The sequence below is a fragment of the Humulus lupulus genome, chromosome 5 (assembly GCF_963169125.1).
Source record: "Humulus lupulus chromosome 5, drHumLupu1.1, whole genome shotgun sequence".
Lineage (NCBI taxonomy): Eukaryota > Viridiplantae > Streptophyta > Magnoliopsida > Rosales > Cannabaceae > Humulus > Humulus lupulus.
The window spans coordinates 54,676,785-54,704,703 of NC_084797.1; the positions used below are offsets into that span (position 1 = coordinate 54,676,785).

Here is a 27,919-nt window from a genome sequence, read left to right on the forward strand (position 1 = left end):
CATCGTTCGACCGGGGTGGGACCAGCCTTGGGCTCGATCCTCTTTATATTTATACCCCCGGACATCGTTCGTCCGGGGTGGGACTGGCCTTGGGCTCGGTCCTATTTATATTATACCCCCAGACATCATTCGTCCGGGGTGGGACCGGCCTTGAGCTCGATCCTCTTTTGAACCGGGGCTAGCCTGAGATTGCGCCCCGCTGGGTAATCGCTCATACCCGGTATACCCCCCGCATGTGAGTGGAGACTGGTCTGGGGTCACTTGAGAAAGATTACCATTGTTTTACAATATTCCTTTATGACGTTTTGCACACGCCATTTTCATTGTTTGAAAAAAAAAAAAAGGTCGCCATGAGGCGTACATTATTTACAGCGAAAATATTAAATTGAAACGCGGTCTCTCGACTACTGATAGTATTTACGGAGATGCTCCGCATTCCAGGCTCGCGGGATACCGAGCCATCGAGCCGCTTTAAGCGGTATGTCCCGGGGCACACCTCGTGTTGGATCTCGTACGGCCCCTCCCAATTTGGGCCTAGAACCCCCACTCCCGGATCTTGATTAGCAGGGAAGACTCTCCGCAAGACCAAGTCGCCGGTTCCAAACTTACGGCTTTTGACTTTGGAGTTGAAGTGTCGCGCGATCTTGCCTTTGTACATCTTCAGCTGCACCTGCGACTCTTCCCGGATCTCTTCGATGAGATCTAGTAATTCTTGGAGTAAGGCGTGGTTCTGGGCGGGGTCATACGTGTCTCGTCGGTGGGATGGGACGGTCATTTTGATCGGGATGAAGGCTTCGCATCCATAGACCATAGAGTAGGGGGTGTGTCTGGTTGACATCCTCTCAGTCGTCCGGTACGCCCATAGTACGCGGGGCAATTCCTCGGGCCATTTGCTCTTACAGGCCTAGAGTTTTGTCTTCAGCGTCCCCTTCAGGATTTTGTTCACGGCTTCTGCCTGCCCGTTTTCCTGGGGCCTGGCAACCGCGGAGAAGCTCTTGACGATACCGTGCCTCTCACAAAAATCCGTGAAGTGGATGCTGTCGAACTGCCTCCCGTTGTCGGACACGATTTTGTGGGGGAGGTCGTACCGACACACTATGTTATTGATGACAAAATCTAAGGCCTTTTTGGAAGTGATTGTATTCATGGGCTCCGCCTCAACCCACTTCGTGTAATAGTCCACGGCCACGATGGCATACTTCACCCGTCCCTTCCCGGTCGGGAAGGATCCGACGAGATCGTTCCCCCATACTGCGAAGGGCCAGGGGCTAGTCATCAAGGTTATTTCTGTCGGGGGGGACCGCGGGACCTTCATGTACCTCTGGCACTGTTCACACTTGTGGACGTAGTCAATACAGCCTTTCTTCATGGTTGGCCAGAAGTATCCTTGGCGCAAGATCTTCTTGGACAGGCTAGGCCCGGCGGTGTGATCTCCGCAAAAACCTTCGTGCACTTCATGCATGATGGCACTTAGTTCAGTTCTGGACACACACCTGAGGTAAGGCATGGACAAACCCCGGGAATAGAGCTTTTCGTCCATCATGACATATCGGTGGACTTGATATTGGAGTTTCCTGGCTGCAGCCTGGTCGGCTGGAACTTCCCCGGTAGTCAGGTAGCGGATGAGCGGTCCCATCCAAGAAGTGGAGTGATCGACGGTGTGGACCGCGGGTGCCCTGATGCTTAGGACGGGGAGATGGTTGACGGGGACCAGTCCGGCCAGCTCTGCCTCGGCGTCAGTGGCCAATTTTGCTAGTGTATCCTCGAAGACATTTTGCTCCTGGGGGATCTGGCAGATGGAATGCTTTGTGAATGCCTGTAGCATTTCCCTCGTTTGAGTCACATAGGCCGCCATTCTCTCTCCTTTAGTCTGATATTCCCCTGAGATTTGTCTGAAAACTAGCTGGGAATCGCTGTAGATTTCCAGGTTCGCTGCCCCTACCTCCTGGGCCAAACGCAGCCCGGCTAAGACAGCTTCATGCTCCGCTTCGTTATTCGACGCCTTGAACTGGAAATGGAGGGCATTTTGTAACTGGTGCCCCTGCGGTGATACCAAGATGATCTTGGCCCCGGCCCCATTTTCATTCGAGGCTCCATCCACGAAGACTTTCCATACGGGTGCCGCGGGGGCTTCAGGAATATTGTCTTCCGGAGGCACCCCAGAGCATTCAACGATGAAATCGGCCAGGGCCTGTCCCTTGATAGACACCCTAGGGACGTAGGATATATTGAACTAGCTTAGCTCCATGGCCCACTTCATGAGTCTTCCCGATGACTCAGGCTTCTGTAACACTTGCCGCAGGGGATGGTTGGTCAGGACCTTTATGGCGTGGGCCTAAAAATAAGGTCGAAGCTTTCGGGATGCCATCAGCAGGAATAATGTCAGCTTTTCGATCAATGGGTATCGAGATTCAGCGTCCAGCAATCGCTTGCTTACATAGTATACCGGGAGCTGTGCCCTTTCTTCCTCTCGTACCAACGCGGCACTGATCGCGTGCTCAGTCACAGCTAGGTATAGATACAGAGGCTCCCCTTCTACTGGTTTCGCCAGGATTGGGGCTTGGGCCAAGTGTTCTTTCAGCTTACGAAAGGCCTCTTCACATTCGGGTGACCATTCGAAATGCTGGCTTCCCCGAAGGACGTTGAAGAACGGGATACACTTGTCCATGGCTTTGGAAACGAAGCGGCTCAAGGCGGCTATTCTCCCAGTCAGGCTTTGTACGTCCTTATGCTTTCGGGGAGAGGCCATATCAATCAGTGCCTTGATCTTATCTAGATTGGCTTCTATTCCCCGGAAACTCACTATGAAGCCCAGGAACTTCCCAGAGGCCACGCCAAAAGTGCACTTTTTGGGATTCAGCTTCATCTCGTACTTCCGGATGACTGCGAAGGCCTCCGCCAGGTCATCCGAATGGTTCTGGGACGTCTTGGACTTGAACAGCATATCATCGATGTATGCCTCCATGTTTCGCCCTAACTGGGCCCGGAACATTCGATTGACGAGCCTTTGGTAAGTTGCTCCGGCATTCTTCAGTCCGAAAGGCATGACTATGTAGCAGTAAATTCCCTTGTCGGTTTGAAAGCTTATGTGCTCCTGATCTGCCACGTGCATAGAGATCTGATTGTAGCCGGAGTAAGCATCCATGAAGCTCAGGATCTCGTATCCGGACGTAGCATCCACCATTTGGTCGATCCGGGGCAGCGGGAAACAGTCCTTTGGACAGGCTTTGTTGAGGTCCATGAAGTCGATGCATGTTCTCCACATCCCGTTCGGTTTCAGCACCAAGACGGGATTGGCAGCCACACGGGGTACACAGCCTCGCGTATGAATTTGATGGAAGACAGCTTCTCAACCTCCAGCTTAAGGGCCTCGGCCCTCTCCGTCCCCAAAGGCCTGCATTTCTAGCGAATTGGGGTCGCGTTTGGGTCAATACTTAACGCGTGGCAAATGATATTGCGGTCGATCCCAGTCATGTTTGAGTGAGACCAGGCTAGGATATCCTGGTTTCCCTTAACTTGGGCGATGATGGCAGCTCGAACATCTGCTGGCAGACTTTTTCCGACTTGGATGATCCGGGTCGGATCAGTGTCGCTAATGCACACCTCTTCTATCTCGTCCATTGGTTCCAGGATGCAGTCGTCCCCTATCTGCGGGTCCAGGCCATCTTCTTCCTGGACCACCCTCTCAGCAGGCGGGAGGGGAATTGGTTCGACGAAGTCCTCAACGGGTTCTTCCCAGATCATGTATGTGGGCCGGGCCGTCACATGGTAGCACTTCCGAGCGCTCTTCTGGTCTCCCCAGACAGTTCCTACCCCTCCGCTGTCGCATGGGAACTTCATGCAAAGATGACGGATGGAGGTGATGGCTCCGAACTCGACCAATGCGGGCCGGCCAAAAATGACGTTGTAAGCGGTGGGGCAGTCCACCACTACAAAGGTGCATAACTTGAACGAGTGCTGCGATTCACTCCTCAGTGTAACCGGCAGCTGGATCTCTCCCATGGGGAGAAATGCATCTCCGTTGAAGCTGTAAATCTGGGTCGCGCACGATGCCAGATCTGCTTCAGTCAAGCCAATGGCGGTGAAAGCGGGCTTGAACAACAGGTTGACGGAGCTCCCGTCGTCCACCAACATGCGGGACACCAACTTGTTGGCAATTTGAGCATCTATGACCAGCGGGTCGTGGTACGAAAAGTGGACATTGCGGGCGTCGTCCTCCGTGAAGGTGATGGGGAGGTTTATCAACTTAGGGCGCTGAGTCGGGGCCTGGTCAAGGGCACACACCTCCTGATCGTGGTCTAGCTCGCTTAGGTAGTGCTTTTGGTCATTCCTGGATGGTCCTCCCAGGTGAGGTTCGCCTGAGATGGTGGCCACATGTCCGTCAACTCGAGGGGGTGCCGCCCCGGAGGGGTAAGGCATTCTGGGGCCGGGAACCTGCGCGATGGGGGCACCCTGAGGGGCCTGCGTCAGGGGTCCCTGTGCATATCCTCCCTGGGGGGGTATGCCAGGGCGTTCCTGGGACCGTGGGTTGTCCGGGGCTTGCTGACAGGCCAGGGACTCCCATGGGCATCCTAACCCATTGGTGGAGGTGCCCCAGCTTTATGAGATTTTCAATCTCATCCTTGAGGTGCCAACATTCATCGGTGGTGTGGCCCACATCCTTGTGATAGGCGCACCTTTTGCTGGTGTCCCTCGAATTTCTTCCCCCTTTGAACATGGGGGTAGGCTTCCGGTAGTGAACCGCCCTTTCTGTGGCTAGGTAGATGTTCTCCCTGGTGTCCACCAGATTGGTGTATTCTTAATATTGGGGCTCGTAGCCCCTCTTTCCCTTTTTGACCGACTCGGGTCGGTTCTGGCCTTTGCCAGATCGCTTCCCCTGGGAGGGGTTCACACTCGCCTCAGTCACTCCTGCCTGTGACTGCTAGGCCCCGATGGGGGCGATGCTGTGTCCTGCCGGCGCGACGCCATTACCGGAGAAGTGGGTGGATTGGGCCGGGGCATACCCTGAAGTGGCAGGGACGTACATCGTAGGAGTGTTGCTGACCCCGGGCGCGACGGCCGGTCCCGGGGCAATGGGGGGCGCGGTATAGGACTGCGCTGGGAACTGTCCCCCATATCCCAGGAACGCCTGGGGGACAGGCTGCGGAGCCGGAGGCCACCCGAAAGCCTAGATCTGAGCTTCCTCCCAGTTGATGAATCCTTGGGCCCTCCTGATGAACTCTTCCAGGGTAGCGGCCTTGCTACGCTGCATGTCATCCCAAAGGGGGGACCCGGCCCGGATTCCTGACTGCAGTGCCACCAGGCGCTGTCCGTCATCCACTTTCGTCTTGGAGGCTTCTTTAGTGAAGCGCTGGATGTAGGCCCTCAGTGTCTCTGCGGGGAGTTGCTTGATATTTGCGAGAGCGCTGATCTGCATATCCCTCCTCATGGAGGCCACGAACTGCTTGCGAAATGGTGACTGCAGCCCGGACCAGGATTGGATGGATCCTGGCTTAAGTCTCTTCCACCACTCTTCGGCGGGACCGCCCAAAGTGATCGAGAAGCAGAGGCACTTGCCGTCGTCACTGACATGGGCCACTGTCATGAGCCGGTTGTATCGGGACAGATGGTCCCTGGGGTCGGTGTTTCCAGTATAAGCGGTGAGGCTTGGCATCTTGAACCCCTTGGGGAGTATGGCGTCCAGGATGTGCCTTACGCAGGGCTCTTTATCCTCTTCATCGGAGTCGGTGTCTGCGCCTTCTTGCTTGCGGACCAGACGATCCGTGACCTTTTTCAACGCGGCCATCTGCTCCATGAGCTGCCTGGCCGTGCCATCTTCTAGGGGGATTCTTTCGTTCCTCCTGTCGCTGATGTTGTTTCTGAGGTCGCCACCTCGGGGGAGGATCTTTTCCTTGCGGGCCTGCTCTTTCCGAGCGTTCAGTCCGTCATGTAAGTCTATCCGGGACGTATCGTCCCCTGAGCTGAGGGCATGATGTTCCTCGCTGCGACACCGTTCCCGACGGTTCTTGTTAACCAAGGTACTCGGGTGCAAAGATCTTTCCCGCTCGTCTCGCCCTGGGGCGTGCCAGGGCTACGCATCTCACGGCCGCGTCCCCTGTGGATCGATCGGGTGGCCTCATCCTGGGACGGGGCGCACCTTTTCTTTCCTAGGGAGCGACGGGACCGGGCCCCAGACTTCGCAACGGGTGTGGTATTTTCTCGGGTCTTTCCGCCGGCATTCATTTTCTCCCTGTCCGGGTTTCCTGGAGCTGGCTTAGGAAACGTCCCCAGGGGAAGGGCCGGGCTTGCCCCTTCAGGAACCCCCGCTCGCATTGGTGGAGCGGGATGCTGTGCCCCTGGAAGTGGGCCAGTTGCATGATTGGCTGCCGGGCCCTACGCAATTATGAATGCATGTAGGGCCTGAAGGGACTCGTGCATCCACCGATGCGCCTCCGCTTGCTCAGCAATCCTGGCCTCCTGGTCTAGGACTTGCTACCTCAGTCTGGTCACCTCCAGATCCTGTTGGTTGGGCTCTTCTTCAGTGATCTTGGGATCCGCAGCTTCGTCGTGGTACTCATCTTCCTCTTCGTAGTACTCCTCATTCTCTTCTCCGTTCTCCGTCGCACCTTCGTAGTCTTGTGACTCCTCATGGTGAGACGTTTGAGGAGGCGCGTCCTCGGGCGGATCCTGAGGGGGATGCTGCGGAGGTCGTGGGTTCCCGTTGCCCTACTCGAGATTGTTAGGGTCGAAAGTGGTGTGTCGTGTGTTCACCATCGTAGTAAAGGCTTGACGTTAGCACTAGCTTTCTTCAGCTCTTAATGAAAGCACCAAATTGTTTACCCAGATTTTTAGAAACTATATTAATGAATATTATTTAAGAGTAATGATAAGAAAAGTAGACGGTTAACACGAGATTTTTATGTGATTGGGGCGTTAATGAGCCTTAGTCCACGAGTCAATAGTATTAGAGCTTGGAAAGCCTTTTACAATGGAGTTTCTCTCTATATTTTGACAGAGTAACTGTATACTAGTTGAAGAGAGATCATTTTTCCAGTGTTCTATAGCCTGTATTTATAGGCTTATGGGAACACTGGGTCTGGGCCGAGTATGACCCGGCCCGTCCGGCCCGTCAGAGATATGGATACTCTTGGCCTTTCTAATGGGAGCTCAATATAAAAGATAAAACATACATGAATTCCAGACCAGTTAAGGCCCAATAAGTTGGCCCAAGAGCTATGTTTCGCCCGAAAAAATGGTGCTTTTGGTCTGGACACTTCGAGTTACGAGGCAGATTCAGGGGACAAGACCAGTCAGAGTACTTGGTAGCACAGATCTGAAACAACGGTGTGCAATCCCGAGGTGGCCTTTTCCGCAGGTGAAAAGTAGGGACAACGCCCACGCAGAGTGGGGCGGCTTCAGAGTCCTGGACCCTTGGTCCCACCAACCGAGGACGTTGTGATCTGGGTTCATTTACCTTTGCCCCTCTTCATTTACCACAGGCCTGGACCGTTACCAATGTCCAGGGACGTTTACCTTTGTCCCTCTTCATTTACCACAGGCCTGGACCGTTACCAATGTCCGGGGACGTTTACCTTTGTCCCTCTTCATTTACCATAGGCCTGGACTGTTACCAATGTCCGGGGACATTTACCTTTGTCCCCCTTCATTCACCACAGGCCCGGACCGTTACCAGGGTCCGGGACCAGGACGCGTATGTCGTGGGGGGTTCGAACTATCTGCACGTCTCCCGGACCTCCTTGTGGGCCCAGAATTACACCCAGGCCCGTGCCCCCTTGGACATTTCCGTACCAAGGGGCCTTGGGCCGGGCCCACATTTTGAACAGCCCCTGACCATGGGCCTGGACGAATGTTCTGGGTCCATGCAGGAAATGGGGATAACACTTACAGTATACGCAGCGGAATGAAAGAGTCATTCATTCAGTTTCTCTAACTCTTGTATCCTCTCTGTCGCAGAGTATTATCAAGAAACTGAACCGATCTTCTATTTTCTTCACAGCCTTCCAATGTATCCTTAGAATCACCTAGACTAGTGTGGGAAATTCTCAACATATGAGATAGATACAGAGAAGAAGAAGAGAAAATAATCAAAGAGGCTTAGAAAAGGACTTGTGTTTAGAGAGAATCTAAAACTATCAGAAAACCAGTGATTAACCTTATTTGTCGTCTCAGAAATCTTAACTAATGACTTCTCTCTAAGCACTACTTTTATAGACTCAATTACGTCATTTAATTTAATTAAAAAATCAATAAAATAATAGCCAATTTGAAGCCCTAGGTCGAAATTATCATGGGTTTTAGGCCCGTGAAATTTCTCATTTGATTATAAGCCCATTGGACTTAAAAACATGGCCTGTATTATTTTCTATTGATTTAATTAATTAAATAATTATTTTTTACTTTATCACATTAATTATTTATAATTTGAACTTTGATTTAAACTTATTTATTAATTTAGATACAATTTATCTTAATTAATAAATCTGCCATAATTTCTCTTTTCTTCTCAAAAATACACAACTCTGTGAAACTATCCAAAATTGACCTGGTCAACTTTGATAATTCTAATTGATAATTAAATCAATTAATTGAGACTATCTAGATGATTTTATCCAAGGTACAATGGGGACCATGGGCCTATGAAATCAAGCTCCAATAAGTTATCATAAATCTAACAAATAAATTTACTAACTTATTAATTCATCGTGACTCCAATATAGACTCGAAATTGCACTCTTGAATTCATAGAACGCTCTATAACAAATATAGCTATGCTATTAATTATCCATTGTTACAACCACAATTGTCACTCAATCCTCTATAGATGGTCTACAATGAGATAGGACTAAAATACTGTTTTACCCCTCATTGTATTTTATCCTTAAAACACTTAGTTCCTTGTAAATGATATTTCAATAAACTAATTTAATTACTGAAATGAGATCTCTATCATTTAACACCTTGAACCAAACTAAAAGGAAACCATCGTTTCACTTCTTCATCAGAAGCTATAGATGTTCATATCTATGATTAATACTCCCACTCAATTATACTACCGAGTTCCCAAGATGTAAGTATGGGCTAGTCCGTAGGATAAGCTGGTAACGAACAAGTCAAAGAACTCAAATAATACAATCAGTTAGAATACTAACCACTCAGAATTGAGATTGAATTGACCTATGGTCAATTATATGACATGACTAGAATAGATAATAATGGTATGTTTACTTATCTTATCAACTGCCAATATCGGTCCTGTCTGATGTAACAAATACATCCAATCTTATCTACTTTGCTAATATTCTGGAAAGAACATAACACTGTAATGTGTAAGTAGATCATATCGTAGATTGGCAAGTCAGTGTAAATCTGGTGCATTGAATAATCTTAGGACTAACTTATTTTGAACATATAATCATATTTATATTCCACTGTGATTACGTCACTATAAATTAGATTAGCTATATGCTCGGGATTCAATAGAAGTTTATATTAAACAAATAATCATGAAAATAAAACATGTGAGCAAAGTGATTGACCAAGTCAAAAAACAATTTCTATTCTTTTATTGATAATAAAATGAGATTACAAAGAATTTGGGTATTAATTAGGGCATAAAACCCCAACATACTTAAATTTGGAGTTCTCAAGTGATGGGCTACCGAAAAGAAGATGCATCTTGTTGGCATAGGTAGTACCCATCAATCCATTTAAGCTCTCTTCAGCAGTTTAGTCCCATACCTACACAGTCTTAGAATCATCACACTTGACCTTCCCCAGGCGGTGTGGGATTGCACAGCTTTTTATCCGATCTATCCCCCTACGGATCACGAGATTCTGACGGTCAGAATCACCCCCCCCCCCCTTAGGGGTCTGACGTCCCCGTCGGCCACACTTCTGGCTGGGTCAAGGATCTGATATCATTCGTAACGTCCCACGTCACTATGGCTACTTCCTGGAATGACAACTGGCCCTACAAACCCACACGAGTCTTTCTAGCATGCTTTGTCCTCACTCACACGCTTCTTGGGAAAACTTCCCAGGAGGTCACCCATCATGAGACTACTCTAGGTCAAGCACACTTAACTTTGGGTTTCTCAAGTGATGGGCTACCAAAAAGAAGAATCATGTAACACCCTACTGCCTTAGAGCCGTTACTAAGTGAGTTTAAAACGTGCATTTAACTCGTTAACCGAGATTTTAAGACAAAAGTGTAATTAAACCATAAACAGAGTCATAAACTTTAAAAATAATTCCATTTACTGAAAAACATAAAGCATTTAACATTTGGGATCCCAAAATACTGATTAGAAATATTTACAACTCAAAAATATAACTAAAGTCGGCTAAACAAAAAAATCTAGGTTTAGTACATTCATCTCCCAAAACACCCCTGACCGTGGCAGCTAGGTAGGCCAAACATGTACGCACCACTTCACGCTCTCCGTACTCATGGTTGGTCGACTTTTCCCAGGTTATAACTGCCTCATTCCTTCTCTGAATCACTACATCCCACCAGATGCGGGCATCCTCTCTGAACATGTAGCTAGCACAAGCTACCCTCTCGTTCCCCTCAACCATCATAAAATCCAGAATAGAGGAAATCATATTCATCCACTGCTCTACCCGCAGTGTGTCCGATCCACCCTCAAAGGTGGGAGGATGCTACTTCCTGAACCTCCCATATAAAGGTTCCCACCTGTTCTCCACAACAGGTTGAACCGGCACTGGCACTACGATCTACTGAACTGGCAACCCAGTGACCTGTGGAGGGGCCTGCTACCTTAACTGTCGAAGTTCTTCCTCTGTTCGTTGCAGTCTTGTTTCCATTTTAGCAAGCATATGTTGCCAATTCTATGGGGCAGATGGAGGGTCCTGAACCTGGTTGTCATCCTCGGCCTCACTGCCGCAGAGTCTCGATGATTGTCAAGGCATCTCAACAAATATGCCTGCAATCAACGACGCCGCTCATCAGGCATGATAACAACATCCAAAACCACCTCCCAAATCATACCAGCCAACCATAAACAATAGTCCCATAACATACAAATAGCATATAACACACAACGGGCCATGCCCTGGCATCAGACATATGTTAAGTCATTCATCATGCTCTATATGAAATAAGTAGGCAAACAGGGCATTTAAGCACATATTCAAACATATAAGTCAATTATTACCAACCAACCCTGAGTCGAACTTGTCACTGACAGTGAGCGTACATGTTCGGTCATTCTCCAGAAACCATAAACCTTGGTTCGCTCTAATACCAAGTTGTAATGCCCTACTGCCTTAGAGCCATTACTAAGTGAGTTTAAAACGTGCATTTAACTCGCTAACCGAGATTTTAAGACAAAAGTGTAATTAAACCATAAACAGAGTCATAAACTTTAAAAATAATTCCATTTACTGAAAAACATAAAGCGTTTAACATTTGGGATCCCAAAATACTGTTTAGAAATATTTACAACTCAAAAATATAACTAAAGTCGGCTAAACGACAAAATCTGGGTTTAGTACATTCATCTCCCAAAACACCCCTGGCCGTGGCAGCCAGGCAAGCCAAACATGTACGCGCCACTTCACGCTCTCCGCACTCATGGTTGGTCCACTTTTCCCTTGCCCTTACCTGCACCACAGAGCACCCGTGAGCCGAAGCCCAACAAGAAAACCCTCACAAGCAAATAACATATGCATATTACACACTTAACATATAAACAAGCCATCACCAGGCTAACCACATACGGTCATGTCGTCCCAAGCACTTTACCAGGCCCTGGGTTTGCGGTCCACACCGTGTGGATAACCCACGTATCCTTTAGGGTCTCACCCTAGAAACTTGCACTCTGCGTGCTAAATGCTGCTTCCGGCCCCTTGTCGTTCTCAGCCTTGCCGCTCTCAACCTTCGTCGTTCCCGGCCATCGCCATTCTCGGCCCTCACCATTCCCGGCTCTTGTCGTTCATTCACATATATGCACACATAGCATAATTAAACATATACTTAAACATGAATAAACTCAATCAAAGAGCTACGCCCTGTGTGGCGTGCTGCCCCTTTGGCACACCCACATGGGCCCATTTTGTAAGTGAGCATGCCTTGGTACTTGATCATTAGTCAAGTCTTGCACCAAGAAACCTCATGGGATAGGGTAGTGGCAGTTTTGTAATTATGCATATGTCTCTCAGAAAAAAAATCATATATGTTCCTGGGAAGACCTTATTTCCCTAGAAGGCTCCTCAGGGGGAGGTGACCTAGTGACTTATGGAAGCACCATGGCCATCAGCAGATAGGGGCCAAAGCTGTGTACTCCCTTGCCCTATCAAGGCTATATATTAATAAAACAATATTTATCCATACTTGCCCCTGTGTGCTTCCTTGTTGCCTATGTGTTACTTGTTTGTTATCTTCGTTGGGCCATTACGTGCCATTTGCCTTGTTGTGTGCTTTGTGTTGTGTGGACGTTCCTAGGAATGACTTGCTTTATGCTTGTTCATACTTCGTTATTGCCCGTTGCATGCCCGAGATGTGTATGTGGCTAACCACTGAGTTTGTTTGCCTGTAGGTGTGTGTTGTAGGCTAACTTGCTTACTTGAAGAGTCTGCAAGTGCCGCACATTCCGTCTACTTGGAGTACCCAAATAGTCGGCCCGTGACAGTTGGTATCAGAGCCAAGTTAGAAAGAGATTGGAAAAACACACTAATGGTGAGCAACACTCAGAGGATCGAATCACTTGAGAAGCGTGTGGGGGAATTAGATTGTCCTAGATGAAAGGGTCAGGGATCTTTCATCTACAAGTCATAACTCTGGATCGTCTAATGCAAACAATCGCATAGCTGCGCTAGAAAAGGAAAATGATGTTCTCCTATCCAGAATAATCGCGTTGGAGAAAAGAAACACTCCAACAAGTACTTATGTTTCCCCTCGGTGGGAAGATTGCATCGCGGCAGTGGAGCGCATGCTGAAGGAACAAGAAGTTTCCATAAATGACACTACAGAAGACTGCAGGGAGGCAGCTGGCGTGCTCAGAGAAGAAATGGCTAAGCTAACTGCCAAGGTAAACCTAACCATGCGAGCAGTTGGGAATGCCCCTGCAACAAGGCCGATAGGTATGGAATATGGTCGAGTTAAAGTACCCGAGCCGAGGCCCTATAACGGGGCCAGAGACGCAAAGGACTTGGAGAATTTCCTCTTCGACATGGAACACTATTTTAGAGCCATGCGGGCCGATTTGGAAGAAGGAAAGGTCGCCATGGCTACCATGTATTTGTCTGGGGATGCCAAGGTGTGGTGGAGGACCAAGTATGATGACATAGAGAATGGTAGGTGCACCATCACATCTTGGGCAGACCTGAAGAGAGAATTAAAGACGCAATTTCTGCCAAAAAATGTCGCTTACATGGCTCGACGCCAGTTGAGAGAGCTTAAACAAGTTGGGACAGTCTAAGAATATGTGAAGAAGTTTTCGGGACTAATGCTCGACATAAAGGACATGTCCGAAGTAGACAGGCTCTTCTGCTTCCTCGAGGGATTGAAACTGTGGGCTAAGCAAGAACTTCATAAACAGGGTGTGTCTGACCTAGCCACCGCTCAAGCAGCTACTGAACGCTTAACAGACTACACTCCGGAGAGCAGCCTGCCAAAAAGGGCTACCCTTCCAACCAGCTCAAGTAGCGCTGGGAGTAAGAAGTCTGGGAAGTCATGGCAGGGCAAGAGTGGGGGAGAGAAGAGGACAGCTGAGTCCAATTCTTCCGGCGGTATAGATGCCGCTGCAGGGAGTAAGTCGCTAGCATGTTGGCTCTACAAAGGCCCACATAAGTCGGCAATTTTCCCTTACCGGGGCAAGCTGAATGCCCTCATTGGCCAAGAACAACAGGGCGAAGGAGAAGAGGAAGACGAAGAGTACGCGCACATTGGCGCTGTCCGCCTATTGAATGCTCTCAAGAAACACGGTGAAAAAGGGAAGAAGACCATGGGAAAGGGGCTAATGTTTATGGATGCCGCCATCAATGGCAAGTCCTCCAAAAGTGTGATGATCGATACGGGCGCCACCCACAACTTCATCTCTGAACTCGAAGCAAAGCAACTGGGACTAAATCTGGAGAAAGATGCCGACCGCATGAAAGCGGTCAACTCCAAGGCCTTGACCACAACTGGCATGGCTAAAGGGGTCAAAGTTAGAATCGACACGTGGGAGGGGAAGACTAACTTAGTGGTGGTCCAAATGGACGACTTCGATGTAGTCTTGGGAATGGACTTTCTAACCGAGAAAGGTGCCATTCCAATCCCTGCCACTGGGAGCTTGCTCATAATGGGAGAGACTCCTGCAATGGTGCCTGCAAAGGTGAAACCACCCCCTGGTGTGAAGCTTCTATCAGCTTTACAGTTCAGGAAGGGTGTGAAGAAGCAGGAGCCCACTTATCTAGCGGTACCCACTGTGTTCGAAGAAGAAGTGGAAGAGATTGTTCCACTAGAAATTACGAGGGTCTTAAAGATGTATGGGGATGTGATGCCAGATAAACTCCCCAAAGCCTTGCCACCAAAGAGGGGGATTGATCACCAGATAGAGCTGGTGCCGGGAGCAAAACCTCCAACTAAAGTGCCTTACAAAATGGAACCCCCTGAGCTAGAAGAGTTGAGGAGACAACTAAAAGAGTTATTGGAGGCAGGCTTCATCAGACCGTCGAAGGCGCCATTTGGCGCACCAGTGCTATTCCAGAAGAAGCACGATGGGAGCTTGAGACTATGGATTGATTATAGGGCTCTTAACAAGGTGACAGTTCGCAACACCTACCCCATCCCTCTGATCGCTGATTTGTTCGACCAGCTAAGTGGAGCCAAATACTTCACAAAGTTGGACTTGAGATTGGGTTACTATCAGGTGAGGATTGCAGATGGGGATGAACCAAAGACAACGTGCGTTACTCGATACGGATCATTTGAGTTTCGAGTAATGCCGTTTGGGTTGACAAATGCACCTGCTACTTTCTGTACACTGATGAACCAAGTATTCCACGAGTATCTAGATAAGTTCGTGGTGGTGTACTTGGATGATATCGTGGTTTATAGCACCACGATTGAAGAGCATCAAGAACACTTGGCTCAAGTGTTTCAAAAGTTGAGAGAGAACCAGCTATATGTGAAGTGCGATAAATGCTCATTTGCACAGGAGAGCATCAAGTTCTTAGGTCATGTTGTGGAACGTGGCCGAATTCGTATGGATCTGGAGAAGGTGAGAGCAATTGATAAACGAGTTTTAGGTTCGTTTATGGTCCTAGTTTTTAGGCTATTTTTCATTAGTTAGGATTATTTTAGTTCGGAATTATGATCGTTTGTTCTTGTTTCAGGGTGATTAATGTTAAGTGATGCAAATATTGGAAAGGAGCGAAAATGGAATGAAATCGAGACGGATTTGTGACTTTTGTTGGTTCTGTAAGTAGCGCTATAGCGCCACCTTGGGAGCGCCGTAGCGCTAGGAAGAAATTTTGAAGAGGCTCGGCACTGACTTTAGCGCTACAACGCTCGGACACAGTTTTCAACAAGTTTTTGGTTCCTGACTTTAGCGCTACAGCGCTACCAAAAGAGCGCTACAGCGCTGGTGCCCAGTTTTCCCCCATTTTGGCTCTGAGTTTAGCGCTATAGCGCTACAAGGGTAGCGCTACAGCGCTGGTTTCGCGATTTCTGATATATCTGGTTATTTTTTATGGGCAATTCAGTCTTTTCCAGAGGGAACTTTTAGTAGGGATTTTTGGGAATCATATAGGCGACAAAGACAAGGCAAAAGGGGATAACGACGGCTGGAGTAAGAACACCATATTGGAGGATTCGTCCCTGAGTTTTTCATCTTTTTCTTTTAATTTTCATGTTTGTAATTGATCTATCATATGGCTAGAATGAATATCATAGGCTAAATTTTCTTTTAGGGCTTTTATGTGAATCTTTTGGAAACCCTTGTTATGGTTTAATGCAAAATTGATATTCTTCTTCATCTCTTTCAATTCCTTGCAATCTATGTTAATTGTGCGATTATTGATTGATCACCTCTAATTGCTATTTTATGAATCAAATTGAAATCTGAAAAGTGAAATTTGATATGCTTTGATTGTTTGGATGCAAATTTAATTTAGAACGAAAGTATCTAGATTATTTGCCTATTTTCTGAGTTGCGTGGCTAATGCCTTCTACATGATTCAACTTACCATAGAAATATAGGAAGTTATCATTTAGATTGAATTTCATAAGTCCTGACCAGATTATGAATTGTTTCTGCAACTTATTCTTGAATAGGGAGAAAGGGATATAGATGTTTGCATTAGGAAATAAGAGGGTGGAAAATAGAGGATCATAATTGTCCTAATTGTATTTTCTCTGTTAATTTGTTTAATTCTTCATTGTGCTTCGTTAGTATTTTTCTTAGTTTAAAATCTCTGATAATTGTTTAATCAAATAGAATTAAAGGATTAATTGATTGGTAATTGATAAATCAGTCCTTGAGGACGATACTTGGTTTTTACCATTTTATTACGAACTGCGACTGTGTGCACTTGCACAGCATAAAATATCGCAACAGCAATCCAAGAATGGAAAGCCCCCACAAACATGAAAGATGTAACACCCTACTACCTTAGAGTCGTTACTAAGTGAGTTTAAAAACGTGCAATCACTCGCTAATCGAGGCTTTTAAAGCAAAAGTGTAATTAAATCATAAACAGAGTAGAAACTTTAGAAATAACTCTATTTCATTGAAAATCATAAAAGTTTAACACTTGGGATCCCAAAATACTGTTTAGAAATATTTACAACATATAAATACAACCAAGTCGGCTAAACGACAAAATCTAGGTTTTATTACAATCATCTCCCAAAATCCACTAGCTATGGCAGCCAGGCAAGCCAAACATGTACACGCCAGCTCATGCTTGCTACACTCATGGTTGGTTGGCTTTCTCCTTACCCTTACCTGCACCACAGAGCACCTGTGAGCCAAAGCCCAGCAAGAAAACCCACAAATAGATAACATAAGCAAAACCAACACATAGCATATAAACAAGCCATCAATAGGCTAAACACATACGGCCAAGTCATCCCAGGCGCTTTACCAGGCCCTGGGTTTGCAGTCCACACCGTGAGGATATCTCAGGTATCCTTTAGGGTCTCGCACTCCACGTGCTCAACGCTGCTCCCGGCCCCTAGCTGTACTCGGCCTTGTACTCAACATGCCCAACGCCGTTCCCAGCCCCTGCCGACCTCGGCCTGCGCCGTTCCCGGCTCCTGCCGAACATTTACACAATAGCATTCATAGCATAATAAACAAATACTAAACACTAACAAATTCAACCAAAGGCTACGCCCTGCAATTCAGACATATTGGGCTCAGCCCTGCATACAAGCTCTATGGAAACAGAGGTTTTCTTACCTGTGTCCCGAGCTCTCCGAGCACCGATATCTCGAGCACAGTCCTCTAACTTGAGCCTCGCCGAAACCCTAGTCACAACACATAAAAATATTCATCCATCAAGTTCTAACCCATTAAATAACTTTGAACCATAATTATAATCTCCGGGACATTGAATTCCATCAATCCGGGTGATAAAATCCATCCCAAGCCTTAACCTTTGAGTTCCCAAGCCTAAACACACTTAAAAACACAACCTGACACTAAGAGTCGCGGCCCTACCCACAAGCATTGCGACTAGCCTGGAAATAGAGGCTAGCACCTCTCTGAAGCATGCACGAGCCGCGACGCACTTGGCCAAGCGCCGCAACGCGCATCAAACATCATGGCCCTCCATGGCCGTGCACGCACACGGGTCGCGGCATGCCCCTCCTAGGGCCGCGACCCTCACCTCCAAACCCATAAATCTCCATCTTTTCCTGCATTTTCTTCAGACCAACTCACCCAAAACCAAACTAGCAATTCCAGATTATCATCACAAAGGTTCTAACTCAGTTTTAACATCAAAACCTATCAAAAACCTGCTCCAAAAACTCAGCCAAACACCCTAGAACAGATCAAATCCTACTCACATGCATTTCCTAAGAAATCAATAGAAATCAACCATAATTCTCAAAGTTAAAGCTTACCCTTGCTGAGTTATGATTCAGAGTTGTTTCCCCTAAGTTCCAACTTCAATTCCTCAAGCTCCAAGCCCTGGTTTTCTGGTTAGAATCTCCCAAGCTTTGTCCCAATTCTAGCTCTTGACTGATTTCCTTCCCCTTACTTGCTTCCTTGAGTTTATCTTAGAGAGTGAAAATGAGAGAGATTAGAAACTATCTTCAGCTGGGAAGGGAAAGTGAATGTCGGATTCTAAGTCTCCAATAGCTTCCTAAACTTTGTTTTATTTAACTTAAGCTTTAAGGTTACCTCAAGGCTCGGGGTACCAAAACGTCCCCGAGAGCAAAATGGTAAATTTTCCCCAATATTCCCTCCTAGACATTCTATCCTCAAATATATCTCCAAATATTTATTTCCATAACCCGATAACCCCATAATACATCTAATACCCAAAGTACCCCTCGACTCGCCCTGAGTTGGATTCTCAACCCCGTTGTGACTTTCTGGCTAACCGCTCCCCAGGACTGTCTCGGATCGTGCTACACAAAAATATATCACATGCATATCATATTTATCACATTTACGCCCTCAATGGGCTAAAATCACAAACATACCCCTAATATCCAAACGGGGCCCACATGCACATTTAACTCAACTAAACATGCATCTCTATCACATACTCACATAAATTCACATGTTAACATATTAAATCATTTATTGCCCTCCAGGCACGCTAATCAAGGCCCTAAGACCTATTAGCAAATTTGGGTCGTTACAAAATAACTCCGCTCCTTCTTGGGCCTAGCCAACTACTATAGACGATTTGTGGCGGCTACTCAAGAAGGGCGACACCCTTGACTGAGCTTTTGAAAAAGGGTGTGACTTGGGCGTGGACTGACAAGTGTGCCAAAGCATTCAGGAGTTTGAAGGAAGCCATGATGAAGGATCCTATTCTTTCCTTGCCAAATGTTAGCAAGCCCTTCGAAGTACAGACAGATGCCTCAGATTATGCTCTGGGAAGGGTACTAGTACAAGAAGACCACCCGATCGCATATGAGAGCTGCAAGCTGTCTGAAGCTAAGAGGCGGTATACTGCCCAGGAGAAGGAACTCCTCGCAGTTATCCATTGCTTGTGAGTGTGGAGGCATTACTTGCTAGGGTCAAAGTTCGTGGTGAAGACGGATAATGCAGCTGTTAGTCATTTCCTTACTCAGCCAAAACTGACCCCTAAGCAGGATCGATGGCAGGAGCTCGTGGCAGAATTCGACTTCCGTTTTGAGCACAGGCCAGGACACTTGAACCAGGCAGCTGACGCCTTGAGTCGCAAAGCAGAATTGGCGACTCTAAAGATCTTGGCTAGTTTGTCGGTTAGTGTGGTGAACACTCCACTGAAGGAGCGCATCAAAGAAAACCTGGAGAAAGACCCGGTTGTCAGAACCATCCTGAAGCTCGTAAAAGAAGGCAAGACTCACCAGTTCTGGGTGGAGGATGATCTTCTGTCGGCTAAAGGGGTCGCTTGTATGTTCCGAAAGCTGGAGATTTGCGGAGGACATTACTAAGCGAGTGTCATGACACCTTGTGGGCAGGTCATCCAGGGTGGTAGAGAACCCATGCCCTCTTGAAGCAGGGATACTACTGGCCACAAATGCGAGAAGATGTAGTGGAGTACACCAAGACCTGTCTCGTCTACCAGCAAGTCAAGGTCGATAGGAACAAGACACCTGGGTTGTTGGAGCCCTTGCGAGTCCCAAGCCGACCATGGGAGAGTGTTTCGCTTGACTTTATCACCAGTATACCGAAGACAGGGGATTTGAGTGCGATCTTGGTGGTCGTGGACAGATTCTCAAAGTACGCAACATTCATCCCAGTGTCGAAGTACTGTTCGGTAGAAGAGATAGCCCGACAATTTTTCAAGTATATTGTCAAATATTGGGGTGTGCCCCAGAACATTGTTAGTGACCGAGATGGAAGATTCACTGAGACCTTTTGGTCTGAACTATTCAGTCTCTTGGGGTCACAACTGAACATATCCTTGAGATACCATCCACAGACAGATGGGCAAACAGAAAGATTCAACGAGATGTTGGAGGAGTACTTGCGCCACTTTGTCAATGCCAATCAGAAGAATTGGCCGCAACTACTCGATGTAGCTCAATTTTGCTTCAACTCTCAAAAGAGTTCTTCATCGAATAAGAGCCCTTTTGCAGTTGTTAATGGACAGCAGCCACTGTTGCCCCACACAATGGACGAATATCGTGATCGGAACTCGCAAGCCTTTCACTTCACAAAAGACTGGAAGAAAACGACAGAGATTGCCCAAGCTTATTTAGAAAAAGCATCAAGAAGAATGAAGAAGTGGGCAGATAAGAAGCGCAGACCACTGGAGTTCAAAGCAGGTGACTTAGTGTTAATCAAGCTGAGGCCCGAACAATTGAGATTCTGAGGGGACAAAGACATCAGACTCGTTCGCAAGTACGAGGGTTTGATCTTAATCATCTCAAATGTTGGCCTAACTTCCTACAAAGTCGACCTACCAGCATGGATGAAGATACACCGGTCCTTCACGTCAGCAACTTGAAGCCGTATCATGAAGATCTAGCAAATCCAAAGCGCAACCAGTCAACCAGAGGAGGAGTCATCATTCAGCCAAGGAGCAAGCGTCAACCTGAAGAAATCCTGGCGGAAAGGACGGTCACCACTGACCGTAAAAGCATAAAGAGTATCTGGTAAAATGGAAGGGGCTCGCAGATGACGAGATCAGCTGGGAGAGGGCAGAAGACTTGAAGAAGCTTAAGCAGAAGATTGAAGATCTACAAGCTACTTCGTCGAGGACGCCGAAGAATTGAGTGGGGGAGAGTGTGGCGTGCTTCCCCTTTGGCACACCCACATGGGGCCATTTTGTAAGTGAGCATGCCTTGGTATTTGATCATTAGTCAAGTCTTGCACCAAGCAACCTCATGGGATAGGGTAGTGGTAGTTTTGTAATTATGCATATGTCTCCCAGAAAAAATCATATATGTTCCTGGGAAGACCTTATTTCCCTAGAAGGCTCCTTAGGGGGAGGTGACCTGGTGACTTAGGGAAGCACCATGGCCATCAGCAGATAGGGGCCAAAGCTGTGTACTCCCTTGCCCTATCAAGGCTATATATTAATAAACCGATATTTATCCATACTTTCCCCTGTGTGCTTCCTTGTTGCCTATGTGTTACTTGTTTGTTATCTTCGTTGGGCCATTGCGTGCCACTTGCCTTGTTGTGTTCTTTGTGTTGTGTGGACGTTCCTAGGAATGACTTGCTTTGTGCTTGCTCATACTTCGTTATTGCCCGTTGCATGTCTGAGATGTGTATGTGGCTAACCACTAAGTTTGTTTGCCTGTAGGTGTGTGTTGTAGGCTGACTTCCTAGCTTGAAGAGTCTACAATTGCCGCACGTTTCGTCTACTTGGAGTACCCAAATAGTCAGCCCGTGACACCCTACAACACAATCACATATAGGGTTATGCCCTGAACACAAGCTCTACGAGTATAGAAGTTTTCTTACCTGTGTCCTAAGCTTTCCAAGCACCGATGTCTCGAACACAGTCCCCTAGTCCGAGCCTCGCTGAAACCCTAGTCACAACGCACCAACAATATCCATCCATCAAGTTCTAATCCATTAAATAACTTTGGTCATAATTCTAGTCTCCGGGACCTTGAATTCTATCAATCCGAGTGATAAAATCCATCCCGAGCCTTAACCTTTGAATTCCCAAGCCTAAAACCTCTTAAAATCCCAAAAATGCACTAAGAGCCGCGGCCCGCCCCCAACCAAAGAGCAACCCCAAAACAGGGCAGGCCCGCCGCGGCTCAAGCAAGGGCATGTCGCGGCCTGCCCTTCTTCCTGACCACCAAAATGCTTCGAAGGGCCGCAGCTCAGCAAGAACAATGCCGCGGCCCGACCCTTCGAACCCAAAAAAATCCTCTATTTTTGCCACGAAAACCCATCCAAATTATCCCAAAATCATCCCAACAACTCAAGTTAACCATCACAGAAGTTATACCATGAACTCAGCAACAAAACCTAACAAGAATTCTAGCTCAAAACCTCATTAACCTCAAAGATGATTCTTCACCCAACACACATGCAATACTCTAAAATATCAGTAGAAACCAATATAATTCATCAAGTTAGAGGCTTAATTTTGTTTAATTAAATCTATGAGCTAATCTTCTTAGTTCCAAGCTTCAATCCCCCAAAGCTCCAGCCTTGAATTTCGAGTTTCCTAGCTTAATCTCCTCAAAGTTTCCCTTAGTATGGTTTAAAGAAAAAGAGAGAAGAAGAAGAAGAAGCTTGGGTTGGTTTCTCCAATTTTCTAAGTGTTTCTTGAATTCTATTTTATTTAACTTAAGTCTTTAAGGTTACCTCAAAGCTCGGGGTGCCAAAAATGTCCCCGAGGGCAAAATGGTAAATTTCCCCAATATTCCCTCCTAAACATTCTAACCTCGAATATATCTCCAAATATTTATTTCCATAACCCGATAACCCCATAAAACGTCTAATACTCGAAATACCCCTCGACTCGCCCGAGTCAGATTTTCGACCTCGTTGTGACTCTCTGTCTAACAGCTCCCTAGGACTGTCTCGGATCATGCAACACAAATATATCACAAGTATATCACAATGATTACAGTTATCACATTTATGCCCTTAGCGGGCTAAAATTACAAACTTGCCCCTAATAACCAAACGGGACCCACATGCATATTTAATTCACCTAAGCATGCATTTCTAATCTCATACTCACACAAATTCACATATTATAACAATAAATCACTTATTTCCCTCCAGGCACGCTAATCAAGGCCCTAAGCCTTATTAGTGAATTTGGGTCGTTACAACTATCCCCTCCTTACAGAAATTTCATCCTCGAAATTACCTGAACAACTCGGGATACCACTCCCGCATTTCTGACTCAAGTTCCCACGTTGCCTCCTCAACCTTGTTGTTCCTCCACAACACTTTCACCAAGGCGATGGTCTTGCTTCGCAAGACTTTGTTCTTTCGGTCAAGAATCTGAACCAGCTTCTCCTCATAAGACAAATCCTGGTCCAGCTCCAAATTCTCACAACTCAGTACATGCGTCGAATCTGATACATACTTCTAGAGCATGGATACGTGAAAAACATTATGAACCCCTGATAAAGTTGGAGGCATCGCCAACCTGAAAGCTACCTCTCCAACCCGCTCCAGGATCTCGAAGGGGCCAACAAACCTAGGACTCAGCTTGCTCCAAACACCAAACTGTTTCACTCCCCTCAAAGGTGAAACCCTAAGGAACACATGGTCACCGACCTGAAACTCTACGCTTCTGCGTCTCAAGTCTGAATAACTCTTCTGGTGACTCTGGGAGGCGAGCATTCGAGCTCTAATCTTTTCAATCGCCTCATTGGTCTTCTGAACCATCTCAGGACCCAAATAACTCCTCTCACCCGTCTCTTCCCAATGGATAGGTGATCTGCACTTCCTCCCATAAAGTATCTCATATGGAGCCACTCCGACAGTCGCCTGATAACTGTTATTATACGAGAACTCAATCAGAGGGAAATATTTACTCCAAGATCCCCCATAATCTAACACACAGACTCGTAGCATGTCCTCCAATATCTAAATCGTCCTCTCAGACTGTCTATCTGTCTGAGGATGATAAGCTGTACTAAACCGCAACTGCGTACCCATAGCCTTCTGCAGACTCTCCCAAAACTTAGAGGTGAAGGTGGAGTCCCTATCAAATAATATCGACCTCGGAGCCCCATGAAGTCGAACAATTTCCTTCACATATAACTCAACATACTATTCCACAGTATAAGTCACCCTGACAGGTAAAAAGTGGGCGGACTTGGTATACCTATCCACAATCAACCACACCGAATCATGCTGTCCCACGGTCTTCGGAAAACCAACCACGAAGTCCATGGTGATATCTTCCCACTTCCACTCTGTAATCCCCAGAGGCTGCAGCAACCCTGTTGGCCTCTGATGTTCAGCCTTGACCTGCTGACAAGTTAAGCACTTGGCCACATAATCCACTACATCCCTCTTCATGCCCGACCACAAATAAAAAGCTCTCAAATCTTGGTACATCTTCGTCGTACCTGGATGTAAGGAATAGGGAGTGGTATGCAGTTCATCTAAGATCTCCTGCCGGATATCAAAATCCATCGGAACATAGATCTGATCCTTGTACTTCAGTAACCCCATCTCCGAGATAGAGAAGTCCTTAGCCGCTCCGGCTAAGACGTTCTCTCTATGACCTCTCAACTGGGAATCCTTCCCCTGCGCTTCCTTGATCCTCTCAAGGAGTGTAGACTGAAGAGTGATGTTGGCTGATCGACCACCAACTCTATACCCACTCTAGTCATCTCCTCAGCTAACTTATCATATATCTGTCTCGAACTAAACAACTGTCCTGGGCCCTTCCAACTCAATGCATCAGCAACTACATTAGCCTTCCCAGAATGGTACAGGATGTCACAATCATAATCCTTAACAACCTCTAGCCACCGTCTCTAGCACATATTCAGATCCTTCTGAGTAAAGAATTACTTTAAACTCTTATGGTCAGTGTATATCTCACACTTCTCACCATACAGATAATGTCTCCAAATCTTAAGTGCGAATACCACCGCTGCCAATTCCAGATCATGCGTGGGATATCTCTGCTCATACTCCTTTAACTGTCTCGATGCGTAGGCTATAACCTTACTAGCTTGCATTAGTACACACCCTAAACCCTGTCTGGAAGCATCACAATAAACCACAAACTTCTCATTATCTGTCAGCAAACTCAATATTGGCGCAATGATCAGTCGCTACTTCAACTCTTTGAAACTGTTCTCACATCTGTCTATCCAAACATACTTTGTCTTCTTCTTTGTCTGTTCTGTCAATGGCGTACCTATCCTGGAGAACCCCTCAACAAACCGTCAGTAATATCCTGCCAATCCCAGAAAACTCCTCACTTCAGGAACATTGCTCGGTCTAGGCCAGTCTCTCACTGCCTCAATCTTACTTGGGGCAACCAGAATCCCCTCCTTACTAACGATATGGCCCAAAAAAGTAACTCGCGATAGCCAGAACTCGCACTTGCTGAACTTGGCATATAACCTATGCTCCCTTAATCGTTGCAATACCAAACGTAGATACTGCTCATGCTTTGTCTCTGACTGAGAGTACACCAGAATGTCGTCGATGAACACAATCACAAACTTAGCCAGATAATCCTTGAAAACCTTATTCATCATATCCATAAAAGTTGTTGGGGCATTGGTTAATCCAAAGGACATAACCAGGAATTCATAGTGTCCATACCTAGTTCGAAAAGCGGTCATTGGTATGTCCTCCTCTTTAATCCTTAACTGGTGGTAACCTGATCGGAGATCAATCTTGGAAAACATTGTTCTTCCCTGTAACTGGTCAAATAAATCGTCGATTCTAGGCAGTGGATACTTATTCTTAATGGTCAACTTTTTCAGCTCCCTGTAGTCAATACACATCCTAAGAGATCCATCCTTCTTCTTGACAAACAACACTAGAGCACCCCATGGCGAGAAACTCGGTCCAATGAACCCCAAATCCAGTAATTCCTGCAACTGAATCTTCAACTACTTCAACTCCGCTGGGGCCATCCTGTAAGGTGTCCTAGATACAGGCTCTGCCCCTAACGCCAATTTTATAACAAAATCAATCTCCCGCTGCGGCGGCAACCCCGGCAGATCTGCTGGAAATAAATCTTGAAACTCACATATCAATCTGGTCTCCCCCAGTCCAACCGACACAACCCTAGAGGTATCCACACCATTCGCTAGGAATCCCATGCAACCTTCCTGCATCAGGTCTCTAGCCTTCAGTGCTGAAATCATAGGTACTCGCGATCCACTAACTGTCCCCACAAATACAAAGGGTACCTCCCCTTCTAGTTCAAAAGTCACCATCCTGCGCTTGCAGTCAATCGTCGCCCCATACTTCGATAACCAATACATCCCTAGGATCATATTGAAGTCATCCATCGGAAGTTCAATCAGATCAACAGACAACTCCATACCATCTACCTCTACTGGCAAAGCTCTAATCCATCTCCTAGAGACTACCAGTTCCCCAGTTGGCAACAAAGTCTGAAAACCCCTAGCATATAAAACACTAGGTCTACATAATTGATCTATCACTCTAGCAGACACAAATGAATGAGTAGCTCCCGAATCAATCAATGCAGTATAAGAAAACCCAGCACTAGAAATCTGACCTGTCACAACCGAGGGGCTAGCCTCCGCCTCAATCTGAGTCAAACTAAACACTCTGGCAGGAGCGAGACTGTCACCCTGCTTCGGTTCTGCTTTCCTGGCTTGTGGGCAGTCATTCTTCAGATGATTGGCACTCCCACAGATACAGTAGGCCCTAATCCTGCACTCACCCTGGTGTCGTCGTCTGCACCGTGGACACACTGGGAAACTCCTCCAAGTTTCACCTCCGCCCTGACGGCCACCAAAAGCACCATGTGCCCTCCTATCCGAGCTAGGAGGAACAAAAGAATTTGGGGCCTTTCTCTTCTGCTCACTGGAGCCACTACCTCGAATGGATCCAATAAAAGGAGGCATTGTCCTCCTAGCATCGCGCCTAATAGCGCTTTCTCTCGAAATCTGGTCCTCGGCCCCCTCAGCTATAAGGGCCTTGTCTACAACCTGAGCATAGGTAGTAGTCTCTGGATCCAAAGTGATCTTCACATCACGGGCGATCATAACATTCAACCCCCATACAAATCTGTCCCTTCTTGCCGCATCCGCCGGCGCTAAATCCGGCGCAAACTTCGCCAATCAGTCAAATCTCAAAGCATACTCAGTAACACTGTAATATGAACTCATCAACCCTTGCAGCTCGGACTGCAACACTGTAATATTTCTCGTTGAAGATGTTTCTGAACTCTTCCCAGGTCATAACTACCACATTCCTTCTCTGAATCACTATATCCCACCAGATGCGGGCATCGTCTCTGAACATGTAGCTAGCACAAGCTACCCTCTCGTTCCCCTCAACCCTCATAAAATCCAGAATAGAGGAAATCATATCCATCCACTGCTCTACCTCCAGTGGGTCTGATCCACCCTCACAGGTGGGACGATGCTGCTTCCTAAACCTCTCATATAAAGGTTCCCACTTGTTCTCCACAACAGGTTGAACCGGCACTAGCGCTACAATCTGCTAACTGGCAACCCAGTGACCTGTGGAGGAGCCTGCTGTCTCAACTGTCGAAGTTCTTCCTCTGTTCGTTGCAGTCTTGCTTCCATTTTGGAAAGCATCTGTTGCCAATTCTGCGGGGCAAATGGAGGGTCTTGAACCTGGTTGTCATCCTCGGCCCTACTACCGCGGAGTCTCAATGATTGTCGAGGCATCTCAACAAATATGCCTGCAATCAACAATGCCTCTCATCAAGCATGACAACAACATCCAAAACCACCTCCCAAATCATACCAGCCAACCATAAAATACAGTCCCATAACATACAAATAGCTTATATCACACAACGGTCCATGCCCTGGCATCATGCATGTGTTAACTCATTCATCATGCTCTATATGAAATAAGCAGGCAACCAGGGCATTTAAGCACATATTCAAACATATAAGTTAATTATTACCAACCAACCCTGAGTCGAGCTTGTCACTGACAGCGAGCGTACGTTCGGTCATTCTCCAGAAACCATAAACCTTGGTTCGATCTAATACCAAGTTGTAACGCCCTACTGCCTTAGAGCCGTTACTAAGTGAGTTTAAAACATGTATTTAACTCGATAACCGAGATTTTAAGACAAAAGTGTAATTAAACCATAAACAGAGTCA

At 46.9% G+C, this 27,919-nt stretch overlaps 1 protein-coding gene across 2 annotated transcripts; it reads right to left on the bottom strand.

The window, feature by feature from the left end:
• Positions 1–16,775: 16,775 nt before the first annotated feature.
• LOC133834834 (uncharacterized) lies at positions 16,776–27,492 on the bottom strand. Of its 2 annotated transcripts, none has more exons than XM_062264590.1 (2): positions 17,412–27,492; positions 16,776–17,266 (listed from the first exon to the last, which is right to left on the bottom strand). In XM_062264590.1, exon 1 carries the CDS (start codon positions 26,819–26,821, stop codon positions 25,691–25,693), a length of 1,131 nt encoding a protein of 376 aa, XP_062120574.1. In that variant the 5' UTR covers positions 26,822–27,492; the 3' UTR covers positions 16,776–17,266; positions 17,412–25,690. The 2 variants fall into 2 exon arrangements, with proteins under 2 accessions (XP_062120574.1, XP_062120573.1); XM_062264589.1 differs by having other exon boundaries at positions 16,776–16,955; positions 17,070–27,492.
• Positions 27,493–27,919: the final 427 nt, after the last annotated feature.

What these genes read in the sequence shown, in the direction of transcription:
- LOC133834834 (XM_062264590.1), bottom strand. Translation starts at nt 26,821, where the DNA reads ATGATCGCCCGTGATGTGAAGATCACTTTGGATCCAGAGACTACTACC.